General features: G+C 47.4%; 4 protein-coding genes across 5 annotated transcripts in view; all 4 read right to left on the bottom strand.

Moving 5' to 3' along the window:
* The window catches only part of Tspear (thrombospondin-type laminin G domain and EAR repeats), a 172,923-nt gene that overhangs the window by 141,784 nt on the left and 11,512 nt on the right, over positions 1-19,627 (bottom strand). The gene's annotated exons all lie outside the window — the stretch shown is intronic.
* Krtap12-1 (keratin associated protein 12-1) lies at positions 3,800-4,409 on the bottom strand. Its single transcript, NM_001271304.2, has one exon. The coding sequence runs from the start codon at positions 4,368-4,370 to the stop codon at positions 4,038-4,040; it is 333 nt and encodes a 110-aa protein (NP_001258233.1). The 5' UTR covers positions 4,371-4,409; the 3' UTR covers positions 3,800-4,037.
* Krtap12-2l1 (keratin associated protein 12-2 like 1) lies at positions 8,118-8,717 on the bottom strand. The gene has a single exon (NM_001402109.1). The coding sequence runs from the start codon at positions 8,704-8,706 to the stop codon at positions 8,347-8,349; it is 360 nt and encodes a 119-aa protein (NP_001389038.1). The 5' UTR covers positions 8,707-8,717; the 3' UTR covers positions 8,118-8,346.
* On the bottom strand, positions 14,032-14,426 carry Krtap12-1l1 (keratin associated protein 12-1 like 1). The gene has a single exon (NM_001402110.1). It carries the CDS (start codon positions 14,387-14,389, stop codon positions 14,060-14,062), a length of 330 nt encoding a protein of 109 aa, NP_001389039.1. The 5' UTR covers positions 14,390-14,426; the 3' UTR covers positions 14,032-14,059.

Genomic DNA, 19,627 nt, shown 5'->3' on the forward strand with positions numbered 1-19,627 from the left:
AACTTTGAAAGCTCATTTGAAGGACTCTCCATTGAGAAGAGGGGGCCTCAAGGATGCCCTATCCATGTTCAGATTACCATGGAAGTGCTTTTTCCCTATACCAAGCCCTCATATGCTACTGCAGCCATGATTTATAGGGCCCAGCTAATATTCAACCTGGCACCACACCCCAATGTTATCCCAATGATGCTAGTCTTGCAAGTATGTTGTATGCAAGACCTCTCTGGTCATGAATGTTGGTACCAAGAACCACTTTCACCTCCAGCAGTGATGTGACCTGCAGGCGACAAGGACCTGTGCATCTGTTGCCATGGCAACAGCCATACATTCCCAGCATAATTTGGTCCAACTTCTACCTTCACCTGGGGGCAGCTACATTAGAGTTTAAATAAAAGGTAGGCTCTTTCTGCCCCCTTCCTCTTTTTTCCTCTCTTTTCTCTGTCTTGTCTCTGTCATCCTCAATAAACCTCTTCCACTTTGGGACCATGTTGGCCTGGTATGGTCTGTCCAGATGTGAGCCATGACTCTATCACAACAATAGAGCCCTATATCTACATTTTTTGAGAAAAGCTTGAAGAGTCAGAAAATGTATAGTAAATTTAGGATATCTGTGAGGAGTCCTTGAGAGGGGATTGTGAACTCTGGGCTACAGTGGAGACCCAACAGCATTAGAGGCATCAAGTACATGGGGCATCTGCCAAGGAAAGCCACACACAAAGGGTAGAGCCATCTTGATGGGCAGTGCGGTGCACGCCTTTATCTCAGAACTTGGGAGGCAGAGTCAAGCAGATCTCTGAGTTCGAGGTCTGCCTGGTCTACAAAATGAGTTCTAGGACAGCCAGGGCTACACAGAGGAACCCTGTCTTAAAAAACAAGAGAGGGAGGGAGGGAGGGAGGGAGGGAGGGAGGGAGGGAAGGAGGGAGGGAGAGAGAGAGAGAGAAAGAGAGAGAGAGAGAGAGAGAGAGAGAGAGAGAACCAAGAGCTAGAGAGACAAGCGCACTGGCCTCTCTCCCAGAGGTCCTGAATTCGATTGCAGCACCCACACAGTGGCTCACAATCATCTGTAATGGGATCTGATGCCTTCTTCTGGAATGCAGGCATATATGCAGATAGACCACTCATATGTATAAAAAGGGGGGGTCAGGGATTCCAACCAGCCAGGACTGTGAATGAGGCAGCCCAAGGCCATGTGAGGTCACATCAAAACACTGCCTATCACGGATGTCCAGCATTGTGCTCTAGGTCTGACATCAATCCTGTGGAGCTCTGGTTGCTTTTCTCCTTTCTATGCCCCGTTTGTCCTTCTGGCATTGTGTGGAGTTGTGTACTCTGGCATTAATGTTGTAAGCCATATCATTTGATTTTGATGTTATAGGGACTCACAGCCAAGAGTTTACATTAAGGAAACCTGCTAGTGTCGCTTTTATAAATGGAAAGGCCATCAAAGTGCCTTCCATATGGCTATGTTTATACCCATTGGGTGGATGCTGTTCTCAGCCTTACCCTGAGTAGTTTCTTTTTGCAGTAGGGAGCAGTGAATACAAAAACCCACGAGTGGTCAAAGTGCTAAGAATAAGGGACAGATTGCTCAGCTCCAGATGAGACATGTATAATCCCTCTTCTCAAAGGCTCAGGGAACTATGGGGGAGAGAAGATGGAGAGGTACAAATGCAAAAGCCAGAAGATAGGGAAGAGTCTTCCAGACATACCAGAGCTGTGGCACTCACGACCTCACAGCCACTGAGTGATTACCTGGACAAAACCAAACGTGTCACTCTTCCAGCTCGGTTGGGGGAGGAGTGTGAGAGGCCCCGCCCTCAACCTGGGAGCCATTGACTGTGATTGGCTGCTAGGGGAGGAGGAGTCATTTTCTTCAGGAAGGTAGCCACTTAGATAAGTTCTGCAAGTCAGTACATCGTTCTACAGCCCTGCACATGCTCAAGCAAGCCTGATTAAACGCAGGGGGTCATTCAAGAGAGTAGGAGAGGAGCTTGTTAGGAAGAATGGAGCGGGGCCGGGAAGGCATGTGAGAGAGAAATGGGAGTAAAATGAGCAAAACACATACATAAAGTCGTCAAAGAATATGTGGGAATTATTTTTAAATGGTAATTTTCCTTGAACTACTAAACTTAACTTTTGAGCTGGGTTGAAAATGTTAAGGCCACAAGAAACCACAGACAGAATGGATGGGTTTGTTTTTCTTTTTTTTTTTTTTTTCACCATGGGATGGATATGAACTTGGGGAGCCAGGGGTGCAAGTTCTGATTTAAAGTGAGGCATTTGATTGTCAAGTTGACTTTGAATGTTAGCCTTCACTGAACAACTTCGCTGGCTTTAGGCTCTTGTGGGAGACTGAGGCAAGCCACTGGACACGACTGTGAAGGTTTTTCTAGCCAGGAATCATTGAAGTAAAAAATAGCCTCTCTGAAGGGGGGTGACGCCATCCCATAGGCTGGGAACTGAAGTGAATGAAAGCAGGAAAGAGAAGACAGCAGAGGAACCCTCACTTCTGCCTCACAGATCCCTAACCACCAAGATATGAACTTCTCCCCTCTGTCCACAATGGAGTGAGCATTCTAAACCCGTGAGCCAAAATAGTTTCTTTATTTTTTTAGTTGTTCTGTTTTGATATTATCAGTGCAAAAAAATAAGTAACGCCAAAGGGGTAAGGAGTCAGTCTGAGCTCCGTGCCTTCCAGCAGAAGGGGTGGTAACATACAAACCCTCCTCACCTCTGGCTCTGAACCCAATGTCACCTCCTGCTTGAGAGACCAGAGATGTGAGTGTGCATGAATATTCAAGGATGCATGTATGTATAAGCCTGTGTGTGCTGAGAGTGTGCATATTAGGGATGGTTCATTCACGCTGACTCGTTCCTTTCTAACCCAGATCCATCCACAGCGCGCATTTAAAGTACACAGTGAGTCACGGGCCACCTTGGTTGTTAGGGTATAAAATCCTTTGCAATTCTCATTTCATCTCATCTACGGATGTCAAGGAAAAGCCTGGAGCATGCAACAGCCAGCAGTAAAATCTCTACAGAGAGACTGGTCCAGGACAAGGCCTGACACCACAGCAAAACTGGAGCCCCTCAGGCCTGCCCAGCCCAGGAACCTCTACAGGGAATGATCACGTGACATGGTAAGGTGCCATGGGTGAAGCAAGCCACTAGAAATGTAAGGATGGTCCCCAACACTGTGCAGAAGACCCAAAGGGAACTTGACCTTGAAAGCTCACACCTGAGGAACACGGAAATTCGTTCATTCAAAGCACAAAGCTCTTCTGTACACACAACTGCGGAAGATGCTGCCCTGAGTGCTGGTCTCACAAGATGATGGGCTCAGCTTGTGTTGACTGTGTGTTAATTACATATGACAGATCACCAGTCACTAGAGAACAGGGACCTGGGGACCAGCAATGAGAGGGTGGAAGAGGGTATCAACAGAATCCACATCTCAGATTCCAGCATTCATCCCTGTGGTAAGAAAAGTCACCATGACTCCCAGTAGAAAACATCACCAGACAGGAAGAGCTGGCTGATGAGCATTCTCCAGTCAGGAAGCTCTTGGAGCAGAGGCATTCCGAAGGGGAGGAAGAAGCATGAGAGAGGATGAGTCTATGGAAGGGACATGCTCTAGTGCCACATAACGATCTGGCCACATTCAATTAATTGGGCCACACCCTCCTTCTGTGCCCCACACCTCGAGGAATACTGTGACAGTGGATCACAAGAAGCCTTGACCTTTTCTGGTCTAAGAGCAGCAAAGAAAGACAAACAGGAAACAGGACAAACATGTGGAGATGAACTGGTGAAACTGGTTTATTTGGCACTAAAAGTCAAGAGACATCCCTAGAGCCAGGGGGCCCTTCCAGAGGGCAAGGAGAGGGGAATCCAAATAATTCTTCCATGTTCTTCTCACAGAGTCTCAGGGTGGGCAGAAGGGCTTCCTAACTGCCTCATGCTGAACCAGCAGCCATTGGACAGGAGCTAGGGGAGGAGAGCCGAGTCCCATTTACAGCTGATTTTGAGACACTGGTCAACAGCAGGAAGGGGTGCTACAGGTGACAGGCCTGCAGACGAGGGTGGGGCAGGAGGGCTGGCAGCACCCAGATGACTGACAGGAGGAGGTCACACAGACTGGTCGGCAGCTCACGGGTACACACACAGAGGACTGGCATGAGGGAGCCATGCACACAGTGGGCCTGCAGCTCACAGGCACACAGCAGGCTATCTGGTATCTCACAGGAATGCATATAGCAGGCCTGCAGCAGGATGACTGGCAGGGGCTGGACACACAGCAGGAGGGCTGGCAGGGGCTGGACACACAGCAGGAGGGCTGGCACCCTGAAGAGCAGCTGGTGTGACACATGGTGGAGGGTGGCTTGTCTGGAGGATTGTAAGGATGACTGGAGCTCCTTCCCAGGGTGGCTTTTATACCCAGCCCAGTGCACTGTCCTCCCAGAATGCATCTGGTCTTCCTTGTTTGCTTCCTCTGACCTCCCAGGTTGGCTTTGTTGTGTCTGTGTTTCTGTTTTTGTTTTGCTCTTGGCTTTGTGGCTAATTATACATTCTCCAAGCTCCTTCTACTCCTAGACTTTCCAAGCATCATCTCAAGTCAGATTTGCTCTGTTACCCTTCCAAAGCTGGAATACCACAAAGATCTCGTGACACCACAAAGATCCAGGAGACCAGATATCCCTCCATATGGCAAAATGGTTCTCAACCCTAGACTTCTCCTAGGGTTGGCAAGGGTTTGCAGAAAGTGGAAGACCGAACACAGGGAGTTCCTCCTGATAGAGCATGACTCAGGGATGAGGTCAGACAGCAGACAGGAAGGGCATGGAGAACAGCTGTGAATCAGCGTGGGGTGGTGTGTGTGTGTGTGTGTGTGTGTGTGAGAGAGAGAGAGAGAGAGAGAGAGAGAGAGAGAGAGAGAGAGAGAGAGAGCTATGATCATGTACAAGTGCTTAAATGTAGTGAGAATTTTGGTTTCTTTAAAAACACAGCAGTGTTATAAGAATACGATTTTTGTTTTAATTCTGGGTATGGGATATGAAACTGCTTTTGATTGTCCACAGCAGCTGACTATGATCTGCCTCATGCTCTAGCATGGGAGTGATTTTGCCTTCTGTAGCAGTTTCTGCAAATGTATGACATTTGGAATTCTGGGGACTCTTCAGAGGGTATATTAATGAAAGAGCTATGGCTATGGCTGCTGCTACTGTTATTGGGCAGAGATATCCTGATGATGAAGATCAAGATTGCTCCAAGGAATTCAATACCCCTAATCAGCAGGAAGGAGTCTAATGATATCGACAACCCCTTTCCCTACTAACCTTCTTTCTCTCCTAACTAGTGTTGGGGGTCAAAAGGGATAAGGGTGGAATAGGGAGGTAGATAAAGGGAATTCATAAAGTGCCCAAAAGTCCAGCTACACTTAAATGCACATGTGTTTCAGAGTTTGTGTATGCACGAATATCTGAGTGTAAATGCATACATATGTATACAGGACTGTATTTCCATGTGTGGTCACTCACTACCCAGAAAAGCTCTCTGTTGACCCATTCCTTCCTCTGCCCAACCCCCACTCCAGCCCCACCCCCAGGTGCTACATGATCGGCTCCCCAGGCTGCTTCTCAGCTTCTTCCCAACTGACTACTACCCACGCCAAGACTATGGGGACCACTACTGCCTGGAGATCCTTGTGCCCTGTTGCTACCTCCTGCAAGCTGGCTGAGGCTCTGAATTTCCATTTCTATAGGTGCTGCCATCCCTCCTGCCTCATGTTGCTCTGCAGGGTCCTCCCCTATGGCACCTCTACCTGCTGCCAAGCTCTCTAGTCCCTTAAATACTAGGATTGTCACCATCCCAAGCCTAGGTGAGAACCATCTATCATGACCAGGTAGAGTCAGGAGGTAAGTCAATTCCCCTTCCTGGTGGGGCAGAAGCACACCAAATTCCTCTTTCCTGTTCCTCTTGTCATTCTTTTCTCCTGACATCGAACAAAAGCAGACCTCTGCCCAAAGGAAGAAATGTTTGCAGTCCTCATCCACTTTCCCCTTTCTCATGTTCTGAACCTGCCTCTTAGGACTTGGCTATTGCTGGCTGCTTTTAGACAGATATATAATAAGAATTAAGGTTTAGAAAAGAAAAGCAGGAGGTGGAAATTAAGCAGCCTGGCCAGAACAGGAGCAGGTAGAATGCTGTGTCCAAGGAGAGGGTGATTGTTACAGGGAAGCCACTTGGCACACTGCAGTTATAAGAAATCAGCCAGGCCCCACCCTTCCAAGGCTCAGCATGAGAACAAGAGCCAAGTTGTTCTTTCCTGGGTTTGTCACAGTGGTAAGAAAAATAAACACACAAGGGCTGGACAGGCCTGCAGACCACATTAGTGTTGGTGGCAACAAAAGGTTCCAGATATTTTTGTAGTCACTTTCTTGTAGCCATGACAAGATGGCCAACAGGAATCAATTTAAGGGAGGAAGGCATTATTTCACTTTAGGGTTCGAGGAGATGAAGTCTGTCGTGGGGAGGAAGTCATGGCAGCTGGTCACATTGCAATGTCAATCAAGCAGAGAGAGGAAAGAATGCTTTGCTCAGCTCTCTCCTTCAGAACCCCAGCCCATGGGTTGGTGCCACCCACACTTAGGCTGGAGATATATATATATATATATATATATATATATATATATATATATATATATATATATATATATATATATATAATCTTTCACAGGCATGCCCAGGGATGTCTCTTATACATTATAGATCTAGTCAAGTTGACATACACTATTAATTATCAGAGGATCTATTTCTCAGGCTCTGGACCTAGTTTCACCTTGCAGTGAGACACCAGAATCTACACACGTGTGAGTGTGGAGTACACGAGGCTATGTGGATGTATACAGATGTTTCATAAAATGTGGATATGTATGAGGGAGTGTGTGTGTGTGTGTTTGTGTGTGTGTTTGTGTGTGTGTGTTTGTGTGTGTGTGTGTGTGTGTGTGTGTGTGTGTTGTGGGTGCCTGAATACATATGCCCCAGCAGACTTCTCTGTGTGTGGTACATTTCACTGTATGATTCTGAGTGCATATGAGTGGGTCTAAGAGTGTATGCGTGCATGATTGTGTGTGCACTGGCCCAAGTGTGCACATGAAGCAGGGTGTGTGTGTTCAAGACTATTAGCCCATGGTGACTGCTTCTATCTCTGATTTAGTTTCATACATATCTATCATTTAAGCAACACAGCATGTCCTTGACAACCTGGGCATCTGGGTAATAAAATAACTCTTATAACCCATGCATCAGCAAGCTGGGCAGCAGTGGGCAGCTCACAGAGGGACTGGTATGGGACAGCGTGCAGGGCTTTAGCAGAGTACAGGAACCACACACCTGCTATTCTCCAAGAAATGAGCTCAACAGACTATAGGAGACTAGGGAGAGATAGAGGACTGTAACCAACACTATACAAGGAAAGTGTAAACCCTGGTATATCTGCATCATGACTTTGAAGCATGGACACAGCTCACTTGATTCACTGAAAACACAGAACATGGGTGTGACTCTAGAAGCAGCTCCATCAAGTCATGGGTGAAACTTGGAGGATGTATCTGGTGTCTGCATGGGAAGTGATATGAAGTGATTATTACATCTGATCATCATTCAAGAACAAATGGGCAGATGTGCCACAGGGGTGGTGGGTGTGACGGGTTCGGGTCACAGAACCAAGATCCAGCTTATAAAAGCTTCCAGGCAGGAAGAAAGTCACCAGGATTCATGGCATAGGATATAACAAGAGAAGAGGGAAACATAGCTCTGGACAAACTAGTCAGTGAATACCTATCTATGTGTCCCCTGCTACAGAGCCAGAGAGGCAGGATGGAGACTCACAAGACACAGTGGGGACATTGCTGGAGCCATAGGCTTGATGGCAGACAGACAAGACAGGGATATGACCACATATGACATCTACTTTATAAGGCCATGTCCTCTGTCCTGCATTCCAGCTATTGAAGAATCACAGAGAGGCTGGATTGTAGACAGCACTGATAATGCACACTTTTGTATACTAAAGCAATCAAGAAGACAGATAGGAATCAGGACAGACATACAGAGCTGACTGGAGATGCTACTTTATTGGTTACAGGGAGTAAGAGGATGCTGGAGGTAGGACATCCTTAGAGAAAGGCAGGGCAGAATCTGGGTCATTCTGCATTCTCTTCCCCATTCCACAGCGGGCTGGGTATGTTTGCCTGCCTTCCTCTTGCCACAGTCACAGAGGATAGAGATGGATGTGAATAGATGTGTCCTGTCTATGATGGCAATCCCTAGTTTAGAGACACTGGTCAGCAGCAGGAGGGGTTGCAGATCACAGGTCTGCAGACCACAGTTGGGCAGGATGGTTGGCAGCATCCAGAGGACTGGCAGGAGGAGGTCACACAGACTGGCCGGCAGCTCACGGGCACGCACAAAGAGGACTGGCATGAGGGAGCCATGCACACAGTGGGCCTGCAGCTCACAGGAACACAGCAGGCTGCCTGGTATCTCACAGGAATGCATACAGCAGGCCTGCAGCAAGCTGACTGGCAGGGGCTGGACACATAGCAGGATGGCTGGCAGGGGCTGGACACACAGCAGGAGGGCTGGCAGGGGCTGGACACACAGCAGGAGGGCTGGCACCCTGAAGAGCAGCTGGTGTGACACATGGTGGAGGCTGGCTGGTCTGGAGGAAGGTGAGGATATCTGGAGCTCCATCCGGGGGTGGCTTTTATACCCAGCTCAGTGTTCCAACTACCCAGAATGCATCTGGTCTTCCTTATTTGCTTCCTCTGACCTCCCAGGTTAGCTTTGTTCCTGACTTGTTTGTCCTCAGTTTTGTGGCTAATTATACCTGCTCCATCTCCTGCTGAGTCTGGGTTCCCATCTCCCCTGGGGCCATCTGGAGTCTACCAAGTTCCATCACTTCCTGTTTCTGTACATGAGATCCTAGTGCTCCAAGAATCCAGAAGTTCTCCCTGCAGGATTACAATCCTAACACACCCACAAAGATCCCACTTCTCATAGGGTTAGGAAAGGGTTTACAGATATTTGGAGGCTGAACACAGGGAGTGTCTTCTCGTGATCCATAGATGGAGTCAGATAACAGAAGCAAGGGTATGGAAAATACCTCTCTTTCAGTATGAGTGTGAGTGTGTGTGTGTGTGTGTGTGTGTGTGTGTGTGTGTGTGTGTGTACATGAGGTTCAAAGTTTGTGCCTGTGTTTGTGAGTATAAATGTCTGTATAAACATACATGTGTATCTATGATTCCATGTCCATATGTGGCCATATGCCACTAACGGCCTGTTCTCTTCTCCACCCAAGCCTTCTCCAGTTCCTGCTAAAAGTAGGAGCATGCACTGTCCCTTGGGCCACCTGCTTGTCCTATGCCTCTGTGTTGCTCCATCACTGCCTGCTGCCCTCCTTAAGCTGGGAGGATTGCTTGCTGCTGCTTTTGCTGCTCCTGCAGACCCCCATGTGGTTCTGTTGGAAAGGACCCTCTAACCTGTGTTTGCCCCTGCCAACTGACCTGTGGTGACCCTGAAAGCTGCCAGTCCCCAGAATGCTTTCAGCCCTCTTGCTGTGCCCATTCCTGCTGGGCCATCGGTTGTGGCTCTCCTGCCGGCTGCTGATCTCTCCACTGCAGACCCTCAACACTACCCTTGCCTGGATGAGATCTGTCATTCTAGCCAACACTCCATCATGATTCCCCTGACTTAGGAAGGGTCTCCTCTCCCCAGACCTCTCGTGGTGCTGTTGAAGCATCACCCAAACTCCTATTTTCTATTCTCCTTGTCTAGTCTCACAGCTTTGAAGAAAATAGACCTCCCCCTTAGTGATCAAAGTGTTAAGACTCTCATCCTTTTTCTGCAATCTCTTGTTCCAAACCCTTCTCCTAGGGACTGTCCTGACCCCTCAGTGAGACCCTAGCAGCCAGATCAAGGCAAGAAGAGACCTGAGGGCTGGTGCTATGAAGGGACCATAAGAAGTTTCATCTTCATGTTCACTATAAATTTGAATGGATTTAGAATCACCAAGGGATGGAGGCACATCTCTTAATAGGTCTGTGAATGTTTCCAGGGAAGATTAACTGAGTGTCTAGACTCCATTTGAATGGAGTGGCTCCCTCCAGTGGTCCAGGATTAACAGAGAGAAGAAGAAACCTAATCAATTAAAAGTGTTCTCATTGATAGCTGAGTAATATGCCATTGTGTAGGCAAATGGATGGGACTGGAAAATATCATCCTGAGTGAGGTAACCCAATTACAGAAAAACACAAATGGTATGCACTCATCGATAAGTGAATATTAGCCCAAATGCTCAAATTACCCTAGATGCACAGAACACATGAAACTCAAGAAGGATGACCAAATTGCGAATGCTTCACTCCTTCTTTAAAAGGGGAACAAGAATACCCTTGGGAGGGAATAGGGAGGCAAAGTTTAGAACAGAGGCAGAAGGAACACCCATTCAGAGCCTGCCCCACATGTGGCCCATACATATACAGCCACCCAATTAGATAAGATGGATGAAGCAAAGAAGTGCAGGCTGACAGGAACCGGATGTAGATCTCTCCTGAGGGACACAGCCAGAATACAGCAAATACATAGGCAAATGCCAGCAGCAAACCACTGAACTGAGAACGGGACCCCCGTTGAAGGAATCAGAGAAAGGACTGAAAGAGGTTGAAGGGGCTCGAGACCCCATATGAACAACAATGCCAACCATCCAGAGCTTCCACGGACTAAGCCACTACCTAAAGACTATACATGGACTGACCCTGGGCTCCAACCTCATAGGTAGCAATGAATAGCCTAGTAAGAGCACCAGTGGAAGGGGAAGCCCTTGGTCCTGCCAAGACTGAAACCCCAGTGAATGTGATTGTTAGGGGAAGGGTGGTAATGGGGGGAGGATGGGGAGGGGAACACCCATAGAGAAGGGGAGGTGGAGGGGTTAGGGGGATGTTGGCCCGGAAACCGGGAAAGGGAGTAACATAAGAAATACTAAGTTAAATGTAATGTAAATAAGAAATACTCAAGTTAATAAAGATGGGGGGGAAAAGGTGTTCTCATCTCTCTTTTGTGGCTCATTGTGACTGCTCTGCTCCCCCCATAGTGAACTGAAGTCTCTGAATCCGGAAGCTAAAAACCTTCTTCATCCCTTTAAGCTGCTTTCCTGGGTAATTCAGCATAGCCATGCAAAAACATAATACAGAACATTGGTCAGAGATGCCTGGACATTGTTGTGACTAACCCTGACTATGTGTTTTCTTAGACCTCTGGCTAGTTTGGATACATCGCGTGAGAGTTTTGACATACAGGCTTTATGACCCTCAAAAGCTATAATACAAATTGCTAATGAGACACCCAGGTGAGAACTCGGAAGAGTAGAATGCCAACAGAAATTCCACAGAAGGACGTGCTCACCAGGTTTCAGGATGCTGTTTGGTGCTGGACCAGAGGCCAGCCATGTGATATTCGGCAAGAGAATTTCTTCTGTGTCCAGAAATGCTATGTGAGGCTGAGTTTAGAACATTAGCTAAATTAACCATGTGGGAGAAAATCCAAGGCAGCAGAGAGTTCGTGCAGTGACCTGGTCATTGCTGGGGGCTTTTAGACAGATTTACAGTGAGAAACAAGAACTAAAAGCAGAGATAAGCGGTTGGAAAGGCATGCAGCTAGGGAGGCAGTCAGAAAGCCATGACTGTAGAGGGTATATCTGTCAAAGAGATCAATGCCATTAAAGAGAAGCCACCAACTCCAGGGACAATAGAAAATTGGCCAGATACCACCTATCAAAGGTTCCAGAATGAGAACATGAGCTAAGATAAATCCTGTCTCTTTAAGAGTTTCATTCTTTATTATGTCACAGGGATGAGAGAAGCTAATGCTGCAGGATTGGCAGGACCTCTGCCTGTGTCTCCGTGCAGCATAGAGACAAATAGGAGACTCTCAGATAAGAGACCAGGATGACACACGTGCATGTTTGAGTGAAGGTGCATGAGTGTGCAGAAGAAAGCATGGCCGTGTGTCTGCAGAAGCATGCACACGTGTGAAGAAGTGTGAATGTGTGTGTGTGCATGAGTGTGCAGAAGAAAGCATGGCTGTGTGTCTGCAGAAGCGTGCACACATGTGAAGAAGTATGAATGTGTGTGTGCATGTGTGCAGAAGAAAGCATGACCATGTATCTGCAGAAGCAGGCACGCATCTGAAGAAGTGTGAATGTGTGTGTACATGTGTGTGTTCATATGAGTGTGCTAAGACACACAGATATGGGAATGTGTAAGTACGAGTGAGTGCATATACATGTATGTGTATGGGAGCTTTTTCCACGTGTGTTCCTTTATGTGCATGAGGGTGAGAGAACACGTGTGTGTGTGTGTATGTGTGTGTGTGTGTGTGTGTGTGTGTAACCAAGGTATAAACATACCACAGGTATATGACATATGCCGCATGTTCAGGGCAGTTAGTTTTATTCAAACAGCACAGTGGAACCTTGACAACCCTGACAGCTAAGGGACAAAACAACTTTTACAACTCATATCTCATGGCCAGCCTGCGGAGCATGAAGGAAAAGTTTAGAGCTCAAGGCAGCCAAGAGTGAAAACTCTATGGAGTGACAGGTTCAGGATGGTGTCATGGGATGCAGCAGAGGTTGATACCCTCACATCTGTCTCAGGAACCTCACAGGGAGCAGTCACAAGAGACTGCAGAGATTGGAGATAGAGCCAGTTGACGGAGACCGACTGTCACCAACACTTCCCAGAGGAAAACCGTCCCCAAAGCTAGACACAGCTTTGAAGGTCCATCTCCACTGTTAACAGGATTTCAAATCACCATGGAAATATGCATCTGGGCATACTAATGAGTGTGTTTCCAGAAAGGTTTGACTGAGGAGTAAGGACCCACCCTAAACATAGTCAACATGAGCAGTGTTCCATGGGCCAGGATTCCAGATGGACCAAAAAGGAGGTCAACTGAGTACCAGCATGCATCACTAGTTTGCTTTCCTGACTGCACACATAATGTGAGCTACAACCTCATCTTCTTTCCACCATGACTGTCCCATCCAGTACCCTCAAACTGTGAGCCAAAATAAGCCCTTCCTTCAGGTTCCATTCACTGGGATTTTGTCCCAGCAAGAGGGACAAAGAAACTAACCCAGTCATTGAAAATGACCTGAAATAGAAACAGAAGTGACCCACACCTTGCCGTGAAAAGATCCAGAACAACACACACCTAGCTACAGCAGGAGCCACCCCAAGAAGTTGGTGGGACGCGTGTGTGTTCTTCCAGCTGCTTTACTGGCAAGTGACTAGATGTGTGTCTATAATATTGTAATTAATCGACAATAAGAAAGGCCTACATTTTCCTAGTACTGAGAAGGCAATCCGGAGCCCATCAGTTTGTGTGACTGAAATTCAAGCATTTCAAAGCTGCCAAATAGGAAGTAAGTCACCGTGACTTGAGACACAAGGCATCCAGAGAGGAAAGAGAAAACCTTTTATAAAACACTCTAGGACTTACTATGCATGAGCACCCCCTACAGGGAAAGGCAAGCAGAAGCAGACACTGCAAAGAGATACAGCAAGTCCATCCTAGGGGCCACAGGGATGCCAGGGGCATAAACACACCCACTCATCAAGCCACGCCCTCCTCCCAGCATGCTCCCTCCTAAGGATCCATGGTGAGTCTGCGTCATAGAAACCACTGATCTTCTATGCTTCCTGATGCCAAAGCCACCAGGAAAGACAGACAGGAACCAGGACAGACATGCACAGCTGACCAGAGAAGTTACTTTATTTGGCACAGGGAGTAAGAGAAGGGACCCTGGAGCCAGGACATCCTTAGAGAAGGGAAGGGGAAGAGACATTTGAATCATTCAGCTGTGTTTTCTCCCAAGTTCCAGGCTGAAGAATTAGGTGTGGGTCCAAAATGATTTCAAGTGCAGAAACACTGCCACAGAGGAAGGGGATGGATGTGGCCTGTTTGCACTGGCAGCAGCTAGTTTGGAGACACTGGTCAGCAGCAGGAGGGGTTGCTACAGGCAACAGGCCTGCAGACGAGGGTGGGGCAGGAGGGCTGGCAGCATCCGGAGGACTGGCAGGAGGAGGTCACACAGACTGGCCGGCAGCTCACGGGCACACACACAGACTGGCAGGAGGGAGCCATGCACACAGTGGGCCTGCAGCTCACAGGCACACAGCAGGCTACCTGGTATCTCACAGGAATGCATATAGCAGGCCTGCAGCAGGATGACTGGCAGGGGCTGGACACATAACAGGATGGCTGGCAGGGGCTGGACACACAGCAGGAGGGCTGGCACCCTGAAGAGCAGCTGGTGTGACACATGGTGGAGGATGGCTGGTCTAGGGGAAGGTAACAATGTCTGGAGCTCCTTCCTGAAGTGGCTTTTATACCCAGCTCAGTGTTCCTAATACCCAGAATGCAGTTAGTCTTCCCTGTTTGCTTCTCTGTTCTCCTAGGCTAGTGTTGCTGTTGCTCATGCTGTTTTGTTTGCCCAACTCCATGACTAATGAGACTCTGTATCTGCTGCTACATCTAGCCTCCCAAGCCACCTTCTCCTGGTGCTACATGGATTCCATGCCCCCATGAATTCTGGATTTCCTTACATGAATTCTCAGGAATCTAAGAGTCCAGATATTCTCTCTGAAAGATGACAGTCCTTCCACAACCACAGATATTATTCCTTTCCCACACTCTGGACAATTCCTCTAAGCTCTTAGTACTAATAAGGAGGTAGACCAGATGTCTGTCACAATGTCAGCTCCCTGCCTAGGAGCTCCCACTGAAGCTGAGAAGATGGGTTCTTCAGAGACCCATTCAAACCACAACCTCTTCTGCACAAACCAAGACCCTTGGGAACAGAGAACTGAAGATGTATAGTGTAGCAAACCTGAAACCCTGATGGAATGGACAATGGCTGAGGAGCCCTCCATTAACTACATGGCTGATAAACGGCTAAGAGATGTCCACACTCAGACAGGGCTGGACAAAGGCACACAGCTCTCTGTCAACTCAACTTCCCAATGAACTGTGGTCAGTGGCTGAGAGGAGATTCAGGGTGGGCGGGCAGGGGCATCCAGAATATGGGTGGGAAATGCCTCAGAGAGAGCTTGGCAGAAGATAGTGGGGAACAGGTGCCTATCTCCCCGAAAAACTATAATCCAACCAGGAGGCTGATCAAAGACAGACCACAATAGAGAAACCACCACAGGACTGAATAGTCTCCCCCAGCATCCAATGGAAACCCAAGACCACTGTGCTTGAGCCTGCGGGGAGGACTCACTACAGACACCCCCAGGCACACCTAATTCAACCCCCGTGAGGATTCCAGGAGCATGGGTGGGATCTTGAGTGGAAGCTGTATGGGTTTTCCACATGTGTATACACACAGAGTGCACAGCCAGACCTACACGAGCTCAAAATAATTGCTTAACAGTTGGCCATCTGCCTGATCAAAAACCCATAGATACAAGAAAATAATAGAACCCAAAATCTCCCAATGAATTTTCATAAATTGAAGCCTATGATCAAAATAACCAGGCACAAAAGACTCTGTGATGCAAATCGCCTTCATAGGTAAAAGCAACCAGGACAAAAGAATCTGGGATAATCTCATTACAGAGATGGGCAGTTGATGGCCACAAGCCGCTATTATGTGTCTAAAGATCAAAGAAAAATACTATGTTCATGAGTGAATAGGTAGAGATTCCCAGGAGAGAAATGCCATGAATCCAACAAAAGGGACTTCTAAAACTGAAACATACAATACCTGAAATTTAAATGCACACGAGACAAGCCTGAGAGCAGGTGCAAGAATGAAGAAACATCAGTGGACCCGAAAGACCCACAGAAACCATTCCATCAGAAATGAGGAGAGACAGGGGGGTGGAGGGGAGGGAGGGAAGAAAGGAGGGAGGGAGAGAAAGAGACAGAGTCAGAGAGACAGAGACAGACAGAGAGAGAAAGAGAGAGGGAGAGAGAGAGAGAGAGAGAGAGAGAGAGAGAGAGAGAGAGAGAGAGAGGTTAAGTGTGGGTGAAATGGCTAAGTAATATAGGCACATGTACCCAGCCCTGATGGCCTGACTTCAATCAGAACTGACAAGGTGGAGAGGAGAAGTTGTGACAAGTTGTCCACTCACCAACACACACATACCACAAACACATACACACATACCATAGACACACATACCGTACATACACACACATACATACCACACACCACATGCATGCACACCATATACATGCACACACATATCACATACCACATGCACACGTGCCACACACCATACACATGCCATATACACACACCATACACACACATACATACATATACATTACATGCACATGCACACATATACACCATAAACACACAAGCACTAACACCACATGCACATACACACATACATATACATCTCATACATGCACACACATACCCCATACATGCACATATATACCACATGCACACACATACACCATATACACACACATACACACCCACATGCATGTGCACACACACCATACACATACACACCAAATGCATATACACACACACTACATGCATGTGTACACACACACACACTCCATACACACACCATATGCCACACACACAGACACCATACTGCAAACACATTAAATTGGGGCTGGAGAGATGGTTCCGTGGTTAAGAGTGCTTGTTGCTCTCGCAGCAGACCAGAGTTTGGATCCAAGAACCCACACTGAGCAGCTTATATCACCTGTAACTCTAGTTCCAGGGAATCCAACATCCTCTTTTTGGTCTCTGTGGGTACTGTACTCACATGTACCTATGCTCAGACATAGACACTTAAATAATAAAAATAAATATACTTTTTAAAGTTTTTTTTAAGATTTATTTATTTTATGTATATGAGTACACTGTCCCTGTCTTCAGACACACCAGAAGAGGGCATTGGATTCCATTACAGATGATTGTGAGCCACCATGTGGTTGCTGGGAATTGAACTCAGGACCTCTAGAAGAGCAGTCAGTGCTCTTAACCACTGAGCCATCCCTCCAAGCCTAAATATACTTTTTTAAAATGTAAAATTGTGTTGGCTAGTTTTATGTCGACTTGACACAGCCAAAATTATTTGGGAAGAGGGACTCTTAACTGAGAAAACACTCCCACCAGACTAGCCTGTGGGATAGCCTGGGATACATTCTCTCAACTGATAATTCATGTGAGAGAGCCCAGCTCACCATGGGTGGGGTCATCCCTGGTCTGGTGGTCCTATAAGAAAGCAGGCTGAACAAGCCATGAGGAGCAGGCCAGAAAATAACATTCCTATGTGGCCTGTACTTCAGTCCCTGTCCTGACTTCCCTGACAGCAGATAGTTGTGAGGGAGCCAAAAGTCCAGGAAGGCATTATGATTGTGGAGGAGTCAAAACCTTTCTCCCACTGAGGCAGGGTATGAGCTAGTCAGAATTTTTGAAAGGATGAGAGCAGTGGCCCATCAGCTGATCCAGGGTAGTCTGGAGGGGTGGGACCTCAGGTGGTGGGGCTTGGTCAGCAAATTCAGCTGGAAGGATAGGATAGCTGCAAGGGAGGCTATCATGTGACCAAATCTCCAGAGGCTGAGTATGTGGCATCCCACACTCACTGATAATCGTGGAAAGTTAGCACTGAGGCAGAAGGTGCAAAGCCTCCACCCTATCCTGGCTTCCTCCTCCCTCTGCTCTTACTCCAGAGTGAAGCTGACCAATGTGGGCAGACCTCTACCTCATCCCTAGAATTCCAGTCAGTTTTCCCTTAGCTCTAACGGACACAGATGTCACATCCTGGAAAAGAAGAGTCCCAACAGCCAAGGTCACCCCACCCTTAGCCATGCATGGGAATGGCTTGTGATGTGGGGGAAAAAAAGAAAAAAAAAACAGCAAGGGGCTGGAGAGATGGCTTAGCAGTTAAAAACGCTCGCTGCTCTTCCAAAGGACATGGATTCAACTCCTAGCACCCTCATGGCAGCTCACAACTATGTACAACTCTGATATCATGGGATCTGACAGCCTTTTCCAGCCTCTACTGACGTCAGACACTGGCACATAGACAGACAGATAGACAGTCAGTCAGTCAGACAGACAGGCAGGCAGGCAGACAGACAGACAAAACACCCATATTCTGGGTAGGGGAAGATAGACAGAAAGAAAAGAAAGTCTGCCTGCCAGGAAGCATCAAGGCAGGTCAGGGTCCTTTGGCAGATTCCCCAGCTTGCTGAGGCATGGAATGATAAGAGGAGGTGCACTTGAGGCTCAAGGACCTAAGGGACTGAAAATTCTGTTGACCTTAGTGGAAGGAATAGGGATGGGAACAGATGTCTTATGTGCATATTTCAGCAACTGTTTCTGTTAGCTTGCGGCTTTGCTTCCCACTGTGCTGTGTAGTATAAAAAGTCTTAGAAAATTAAACTCGAGGCTGGTGTGGTATTGACCTGAAGCCCTCCCATATCCATCTCTTGTATCTTCTTTCTGCCTTTCCTATCATTAATTCTTGGTTGCCCCCGTCAGAGGACTGACTGATTATGACACAGTTTGCTTTATCATGGAAGCAGAATTCAACTGCAATCAGAGACAGCCTAGAACCCTCGAGCTCTTACAGTCTTAAGTCTGCTTCGTGTTCCACGACCTTCCAAAACACAGTACCCCCAGATGAGGATGTGAGAAACATTGCGGATTCAAGTCAAAATGCTGGATCTTCTTCGAGTTCTCCCACAGATCCTCGCTTGATCATCCAAGGCCCCAAGGTCACAACCAAAAGGTTCTAAGATGTCTTAAACACAGCCCAGTTTAAAGTCTCCTGCATCTGAAAACAGACAAGCCCCAACATTCCTTCACAACAACCTCCTTCCCAGCTCTGCTTGTCCATCAACCTGGGTCCTCTTGATGTAGGTAGAAGTGGACATTTCTTCAGAGCAAATTCCTGGAGCCACTGCCTGACACATCTGCTACACAGCCCAGCCCCATAGTGCTCAGTCCTGGGAGAGCAAGTGACAGCTCCTTTGTCCTGCCCTAAACAGTTCTATCAGACCTTTCCCCTCTATCTGCCCAGAATTCTATGGGCAGAACTAATAGTCTGCTCTCAAGATAAAAGAGACTAGAAAGGCAGTCAAACAATAAGTCCCCCGGGGCTGGGGATTTAGCTCAGTGGTAGAGCGCTTACCTAGGAAGCACAAGGCCCTGGGTTCGGTCCCCAGGTCCAAAAAAAAAAAACAAAAAAAAAACAAAAAACAAAAAAAACAATTAAGTCCCCTCCAGAGGAATGGCGGTAAGCCAGGACACCCATCACTCAAAGGGAATGACAGGAACACAAGACATGAGTATCTACGCCCTGAACTGCCCAACACAGGCTTGGTTGTAAGCTTTTGTTTGTGCCTCAGTTTCCCCATGTGGGAATAATGAAATCATTTCCCTTCTGAGGTCACAGGGTCTAGTTAGTTGACTTAGTACCTACAGTCTCACTTAGAACAATTCCTGGACCAAAACAAGAACTATTATTACTGGCTCTGTTGATACAAAAAACAAACACAGCTCTCTGACCATCATCCCCAAAT

Source organism: Rattus norvegicus, chromosome 20 (assembly GCF_021556685.1).
Source record: "Rattus norvegicus strain SHRSP/BbbUtx chromosome 20, alternate assembly SHRSP_T2T, whole genome shotgun sequence".
In the NCBI taxonomy this organism is placed as follows: Eukaryota; Metazoa; Chordata; class Mammalia; order Rodentia; family Muridae; genus Rattus; species Rattus norvegicus.